The sequence below is a fragment of the Micropterus salmoides genome, unplaced genomic scaffold, assembly GCF_014851395.1.
Source record: "Micropterus salmoides isolate LMB-PRFRI ecotype aquatic unplaced genomic scaffold, ASM1485139v1 Ms_hic_scaffold_1342, whole genome shotgun sequence".
NCBI classification, from domain to species: domain Eukaryota; kingdom Metazoa; phylum Chordata; class Actinopteri; order Centrarchiformes; family Centrarchidae; genus Micropterus; species Micropterus salmoides.
The window spans coordinates 32,319-40,796 of record NW_024040422.1 but is presented as its reverse complement, the minus strand read 5'-3'; the positions used below and the strand labels follow the sequence as shown (position 1 = coordinate 40,796).

At 39.3% G+C, this 8,478-nt stretch overlaps 1 protein-coding gene across 1 annotated transcript; it reads left to right on the top strand.

Moving 5' to 3' along the window:
- Nucleotides 1–1,889: 1,889 nt before the first annotated feature.
- Nucleotides 1,890–7,940, top strand: LOC119901499 (B2 bradykinin receptor-like). The gene is made up of 2 exons (XM_038717086.1): nt 1,890–2,035; nt 4,526–7,940. The coding sequence occupies exons 1-2, from the start codon at nt 2,016–2,018 to the stop codon at nt 5,556–5,558; spliced, it is 1,053 nt and encodes a 350-aa protein (XP_038573014.1). The 5' UTR covers nt 1,890–2,015; the 3' UTR covers nt 5,559–7,940.
- The last annotated feature ends 538 nt before the right edge of the window (nt 7,941–8,478 follow it).

The window sequence follows — 8,478 nt, the reverse complement described above, 5'->3', positions numbered from 1 at the left end:
TATGTGAACTGTCCCTTTAACAGTGGCGCTGACGTCACGGCGTGCGTAATGCACCACCTGGAAAGGAGCTGGTGTTGACGGAACTGAATGCATGGCACACTGACATGATAGCTTGAAAAGTTTGCTGTATTGTCTGTTCTCTAAATCGGAATTGTTACATTTATAACCGTTTTCTGAAGAGTGGCTATAGTTCGTGTCTTGATTGTTCGTGAAGACTGTGTGACCCGGGACCTGTGATCAGCTGTTTGATGAGAGGCAGGGGATTCTTCGGGTGCAATGTTTCTGGATGTTGAGGAAAGTGGACTGTGGAAGGCGGATGGCGTTAAGGCTGGACTCACCCGCTCCCTGGCGATGGGGATAGTGCCGACACTACTCGAAGAGGTAAGTGGATGGAAGTAGCTGGTAATAATTTGCGTTATTGTATGTTAGCGTAGCGTACTAGACGCTTGCTGTTGTTGCTTAGTCTTGGTTCGTCTGCGGAATGTGAAGGCCATGCAGGATACGAGGGCGAAGGGGAGGACTTAGGACGTGTGGGTATTTATGGAAATAATGGCGATGATTCGCTTGATGTGTGGTCCCGCTTGTGAAACTCTGCTAATTAGTACCACAAAAAACTAAGGCCGCCCGCGCCAGCCGACATCCCCCATGCACAGCACGCCCCCCAGCCGCCGTGCAACACCAGCCAAACCAGCAACGAGGCAAAATCAACCAGCTCAGCTGCACGCCACCACCAACCCACCCACCCGTCAAGGGCCGAGAACTCCAGGCACAAGCCCAGAATAAACCGGAGCACAGCCCTGCACCACACACACACTGCACATCCCGAAAACTAACTTTATACTTCAGTATCCAGAGGGGTCCAACAACTGGCCGACAAATGGGGAAGCATGGATCCGAGGCCAACGAAGCAAAACAGGAACACAAACGGGTCCCTCCAAGCCAACGAGGAAATGCCTCCCCCAGACTCCAATGCACAAACTAAATGCCCAGCAGCCATTCAGAGACCCTACCCAGGGAAAAACACAAGAAGTAACTGAAACTCAAAACGCAGACTAACTATATAACTAATACTGGACACAGGACAGAACCCCAGACAATAAGACAGATACTAAACAAACTATAAATAACATGACTGACTGAAAACAACCGACTGACCAAAACAGAACAGACACGCCCACAGTTTGACAGTTATTCATATGCCATTTGATGATACCAGGCCTGGCGCAGATGGGTAAGAGTGCAAATTCATTGGGAATTATTGTTATACACTGCTGGTAAGTACTGAATAAATAATTCTAGTCCCTATAGGTTTACATCATACTGAATGTGCAACAGTATGTTTTTGAAAAGGGTATTGTATGTGGTATAAAAAGTCTTGTAAAGTCTTCAATTTAACCCTGTACCATAATCTATCTAATAAAGAAAGAAACATTCCCCCAATATATATATATTTTTAGAAAGAATAAAAGCTTCACATTAAACTATTTACTGCCAGTGTGAGCCTTGTTTCCTTGTGTCACAATGTCACAACAAAAACATGTTTGCATCTATTTATTTATAATGTATTTTTACTAAGGAAATCTTACTGATGACAGTGACATTAAACATAACAAAGGCTGCTAAGGACTCTTTACTGTAGCAACTTGACAGGATTGTTGATCTGGGAGCTGCACACAAACATCACATTACGGTTATTCACCCCAACCCCATCTGTGTTCCCACAACTTCCACATTTAGACATCACTATATTGGAAAACAATCTTGACCTTGATGATGAAAAAAAGAAACTTTAATGGAAAGAGACAGACATGCTCTGACTGCAATGCTAATAGAAGATGGAAAAAACAGGAGAGGGACAGAATGAAGGGGGAGGGGGAGCAATAAATCATTTTAATATCAGTTTACTTCCTGCTTTAAGAGAGCGAGTCAGAAAGAGACAGAGGGTAGTTTCAGAAGGCAGTAGAACAGTAAAGTGTAGTATCTGGGCTTTTTACATCTGGACTTCTTCAGGAGGAATGGCTCTTCAACCCACAAGGTACAGAATGCATCAGCTTTATTTGATATTTGTGTTATTATTTTTTATTAGTCTGTATTACTTTTTTATGTTTTACCTTTATTGACTGTAGTTAGAATATTAACAGGGGACATTGGCAACATTGTTCAACATTAATAATGTTGTAATGCGTTAACATTGTCTGTGAATGACAGTATACAAACACATAATGAAAGAAACTAAACAGAAAAGGGGCAAATCTAGGCATTGCATACAGGCACAACTTGCCCGAGCCAAAATATATGTTGTTCCAACATGCCCAAATCTAGACTGCAGCTCTGCCAGAATATTTGTCTCAGCACGGTTAGAGCTAGATGTCTAGCCACAGTAAACAAGCATTAAGACCGCTATGACAAGTATTTAAAACCGTTGTACTGTTGTACTGAAGTTTTAAACTGCAAGGATTTTAACACTGCAACTGTAAGTGAAGATATGCATATGCAAGTGTGGATGCGGTAAATGTCAAATAAATGCTGTTATGTTGTTACTGGTAGACAAATAAACAGCCTTTTCTGCAATTGCTATTAATATTGCTTTTAATATTATGTGTCTGACATCTATTAAGTAATAGGTCAGGGCGCACAAAAGGAAATTACTAAAAATATGTTTGTGTTTTGGTAACAAATATAATTACACTTGTATTAAATAAAATACATTTAAATTAATGTATTATGCAATTTGAATACTTTCAAAAATTTGCGCACAAAGAGCAACACACAGAAAAAGATACTTAACAAATGCAACCATAGTCCATACAAAAGGAGACACGCAACAAAGGCCCCCTACCAGATGGGAGCCGACAACATTGCAATTTATGATCAGCACCTTAACCCCTGCAGCCAGCACAGCATCCCAGTGAATGTTATCTTTTACAAGTACAAGGTACAAGTTTGTTTATTAGTCATTATACAGCAGAAGGCTGCATAATCTTGTCAGAGTCTTGCGCTGGCAGCTCGGAACATGGACCACCTGCGGATGTGGTGGCTGGTCCGGTTGTATGGGCCGGGTGGATTTTGGTCTGATGCTCTTTAATCCAAACACCCCGTCTTCATCTTCCAATGACAAAAACAGTGTTGCGAAGTTTGACGGAGCTACCGGCTGCTTCTCATTGTCGAAGAAGCTTGTGTTACTCATACTATTCCTTTTTTTCCACTATAAAGTGTTTGAGGAAACATCTAAGTCCTGGATATATTTCACCTTTTTCATTGCTTGGGGGGCGCTCACTAAACAGTGTAACAGTGCATTTATGGGTTCAGTTGTATTATGCCATGTTTAACGGACTAGAGGACTAAAACTCCCAGAGTCTCAGGAGTCATTGGAGTGTGAATTCATCTTGTTAATGAGCATATAATTTTGGGATATCAGTTCTCTATGGTCTGAGCTAATTTTTAGGATATGGTCGACATGTGATTTTATGGGCTTATCTAAAAATGTATTAAAAGGTTTTGTAAAAAGCTACTGATCTGTCAGTAACGGGAGAAATGGTTCTATTGTATATATAGGATAATGCAAATTTGTCTCCTATGAAAAGATTATGGATCGATCTAATTCCTTTATTAAACCATAAAGTAAATGCAGGATCTGTACAGAAGGGAATGAATGAATGATTTGACTTAATGGGGGAGAGGTTATAAGTTCCTCACAGCCCAAAATGTTTTCTAAACCGAGCCCAAATTCTCATTGAATGATTAAGTATTATATTTAAACTCACTGTATTGCTAATGCGTGTCAAGGCTACATAAACCAGTGGTATTGGCACAATGAAGACTCTAATTGCACCCAGTCTGGCTTTTCTGCAATTGATCAATCATCTTGTGTCATCTCACCATGCCAAAAATAAGTCGATTAAGTAAAATATCAAACTAATAAACAAATAATTTATGACCCCTTTAAAAAGTCTGACAATTATTTAGTTTAACAGCACTTATCAGCTTTTAATGTGCTTACAAGTTAATAATAAGTAATTTAATGATCTATTTAAATATTGACTTATACAAATGAGAAATTGTAAATGAGAAGAGTTAATTTGCCAAAACAAATCTCCATTTTAATTAATTTTCAACCAACACAGCCATGCCAATGTTTTGTTGAGTGTTTGTTGTTTGAGTTTTATGAGAACTCATCAAACCTTAGCTATCTTGAAGAGCTCTCACAGACAAGATCAATGTAAAATGGACTCACATTGAGGCTAAATGTTGCCACTAAAATCCACAAAAACTTCTCTAGGAACAACATCAAACTGGGAAAACGCAAATGCTTTATGGTGTTCTTTGTCATTCAAGCTTGAATATTTCACAGTAGATGTCATTAACTGAGTATTCAGTATTCCTCAGTGTTTGACAGTGGTCATTGCTTCTAAGAATTCTATGTTATGATTATAACAACATCTTAAAGAACATGTTTAAAGTGACCTTCTAGTTGTCTTTGTTTTAATGTTTTGTCTTGTTTGCCTTCCTCTATCTCTAACTTCAGCCCGACAACTACACATGGAGTCCAAAACCACACAAATGCCACTACGTGTCCTACAGGAGAAAACCATGAATGGATCTACACTGTGATCCCATTGTATATCCTGATTATCACGGTGCTGGGAATCGTGCTTAATTTGTTTGTCCTGATGGTTTTCTGGCTTCATAAGAAGGCCTGCACCGTGGCGGAGATCTACCTGAGCAACCTGGCTGCTGCTGACCTTGTCCTAATGGCTTGTTTGCCTTCCTGGGCTGTCAATGTATCCAATGGTTTCAACTGGCCTTTTGATCAGATCCTGTGCAAAGTCTTCAACATGGGCATTACTATGAACGTCTACTGCAGCATCTACTTCCTTGTTCTGGTTAGCATAGATCGTTATGTGGCACTGGTGCATACAATGTCCCATGAAAGAATGCGTAGGCCAAGAAATGCCAAACTGGGCTGTGTGCTGGTGTGGGGGTTGGGCTTCCTCCTTAGTGTCCACACACTCATCTTCAGGGATCTGAAACATGACCCTGGCTTGAATTTTACTAAGTGCTATCTTAAATACCGAAACATCAATGAAGAGCTGCTGTACGAGGGGATGCTGACTACGTTCACCTTCATCATCCCTATTGCCATTATTTGCTACTGCACTATAAAGATTATTCAAGCTCTGAATAACCGGTTAATGCAGGGGCTAAACTCCCAGAAAGTGGAGCATAAGGCCACCACTCTGGTGCTGGCGGTCCTCTTGGCGTTCCTGATCTGCTGGGTCCCATTCCGCCTGCTTAAGATAGTAGAATTGCTCATAAAAGCAAATGTCCTGCAAGCGTGTATCATCATCAAAGTCCAATCCATCAGTCTGCAGTTCTTTGTGTACTTAGCATTCTTCAACAGTGTTCTCAACCCCATCTTATACGTCATTGTAGGAAAGAACTTCCGAAAGAGAGCTAAGGAACTCTTCACTCAGTGGAGCAATAAGAGAACGTCGACCCTCACCATCAACTCCACACGCTCCAACCTGTTGAGAAGTTTTAAATTGGTCTCAAGTTGATCTGCAGGGGGGGAGAAGCAAGGGTATGGTTTTTTTGTTTTGTTTTTTTTTTGTTTTTTTTTCATAATTTCACATAATGAAATGAGCTGTTATTTCCCCAGAAGAAAAACATTTGACTCCAAATGAGAGATCAGGATTATGTGTATCTGGCCTTTCTCAACAAAGGTGTGGTCATTTTATGTCATGTCAGGATTACAACTGATTGTTTCTAGTGATATCCTGTTGACATTGTGCAACATTCCAGGAAGTGAGACTCAAATTACCAGCTCTGCCATTGTAACACTTACTTCCATCAGAAATGCTTTCTGAATTAGAACAATAATAGCGCTGCTACATAATTAAACAGCTCTACCAGATTGTGTTTTAGATTGCATAACTAATGGGCACAAACTAAGAAAATGGAAATAATGTATTCAACTGATGAAAACACAGTTTGTGTCACTGTGTTTAATTGCACAAATTTACAGTCTTAATATGACACTTTAATTGTAAAATGTTCCAGGCCTGTCTGTATGCATGTCCGTGGATAAGTGTCTGAATCTGTTTCTTTGTACATTGTGTTGCTCTGACTGTCTTGTCATATTTTATTTTATTAACACCTATAAACGAACCCTGCAGCCAGTATCTCTTTACAGTGACAACACACGACACTGTGCCTGAAACAACCTCTATGTTTCAATTGTGAAACTATTTGCTTAATCAATTTCAAGTATCACCTGAGGTTCAAAAGACTTTACCTTTTGCTTATCCACAGTATACGAATAAACTTTCACCTATGTGAATTTTTACAGACATGCTGTTGACATGCTGTTCAACATGACACAAATATATACAAAGCTTTTTGGTATTACATCTCGGTTCTTGTTTTCATAGATGTATTTTCTGTGTTATTGTAACTTATCTCTCCAATTTAATTACTGAGATCTGGGAACACAGTGTCATCGCTGCAACAGCGGCCAATCAGGAAGGTTATAAACAAGCCAGGGCTGTAGTCAGATTACAGATTACAAGACACTTTATTTGGAAGTAAACGTGAGTTATTATCCCTTGCATAGGAAACCTGTATGCACACACAGCAATGTTGGTAGAACAAGTCAGTGTGTAAACTATCACATCACGTTATTTGTTTAAAATTTCTATGATTGTTTAACAGCTCATGGTTCTTCCAAGTCCCCAGAAGCATTTTCACCAATTCAGTGTCCCCAGATCTTAGCAAGTAACATGGTGAGTGCAATCTTTTAGTGTCAATAGGAAGTATAACCAAAAGTGTGAAAGTATGTGATAAAAAAAACAAAAAACAGATTAATATTAAAATTGGGAAGTGTGCTGATTTTACACATCAACGTCTGTTTACAAGTTTTGGGAGTACCATTGCATATGTGAAAAAAAGTTGTATGAAGCCTTTTGTGCCTCCAGAAGGAGCAGTGTGAAATATGATAAATTGCCTCAAGTGGCATAACTTTATTGTTACAGACAAAGCGACGCCAACTAATCCATGTAGATGTACAAAGCTTAATTCAAGAGGTTATTATAAAGAGCAGCTCTAATCTTAACATGTGATCAGACAAAAGCAGAGCAGCAGAATTTTTTTTTAGAGATTAGAATTGCTGAGGGGGAGGAGGAGGTAAAATATCTGTTTGGAACACGTGGCCAGGAATTACACATTGTACTTTTAAGTAAAAGTCGTACCTGCATTCAAAACCTTATTTAAGTACATTTAAATTACTTAAACTAACAAAAGTTGAAGTACACATTCCACAATAAATTGGTCACTGTCATTGTTTTACTATTATATATAATGTTTTCCTGAATACTGCTGCATTAATGAGTATATTGCATATTACTTCTGTAGGTTTGTGCTTATTTTAACTACTTTATATATTGTTGGGTAGTTATATCTAAAGTAATGCATCATATTTTATAAGACTATAACGTTGCTGTTCTGTGAGAACTACATATCTGTAAAAGGTCAACTTTTAATGAGCCTTGTTTTCAGCTTTGTGTCCAGCTAATTGGGTAGGGTGGGAGGGATAGCTGCATAAAATGAAAATACTCAAGTAAAGTCCCTCAAATTTGTACTGTACAGTACTTGAGTAAACATATTTACATGTTACAAAGAAGGGCAATGCTAAATTGATGAAATACTCTTTTGATGCTCTCAGGCTCAGAGGAGTTTCTATTTGATTTAGCACATCACAGAACAGTGTCACGACTTTGTTCAGTAAGATTAAACATTGTTTATGTCGTCAAGTTAGCCTCTCCTAGTATTTGTTGAAATATGTCTGTATTAAAGTGTACAGTGTATTGTGTTGTTAGAAACCACAAGCGCATGCATCCATCCTTATTAAAATATAAAATAAAGCCAACCCTTTTCCCATAATATTTCATTGATTTCCAGTGTTGCACACATGTTGTACAGATCGGAGTGGGTTGATGTCTTTCCTATTTTTACATTGAATCACAGCTCCAGCACCTCTAACAAGCCTTTATTTGGTGAGCTGTGATCTCTAAATATTAGACTAAACATGGAAGAACATGTTTGTGTCCTTTCAGTGGAAACCATTCTTAGCGTCAACAGATTCTTGTTCCAGTTCCAGTTGAAGTGCTGCTTAGCAAGCTGTCTGTGCCTGTCTTGTCTCAACACAAGCACAATGCTTTGCCACATTTCAACTTTATGAAACACAACTAGTTTGTCTATGTGTGGCCCTGCGATGGACTGGCGACCTGTCCAGGGTGTACCCCTGGACCCCTTTCGCCTGATGTCAGCTGGGATTGGCTCCAGCCCCCCGCGACCCTGTACGCAGGATAAGCGGTTGATGATGGATGGATGGATGGATGGAAACACAACTGAACTAAGAAAATCATTCCCAGCACCACAATGGCACTGACAGCAGTAAATTATATGCATGCAAATACATGC

What these genes read in the sequence shown, in the direction of transcription:
- LOC119901499 (XM_038717086.1), top strand. Translation starts at nt 2,016, where the DNA reads ATGGCTCTTCAACCCACAAG. An exon ending in ATGGCTCTTCAACCCACAAG is followed by an intron (nt 2,036 to 4,525) that starts GTACAGAATGCA and finishes CTCTAACTTCAG; the next exon opens with CCCGACAACTACACATGGAG.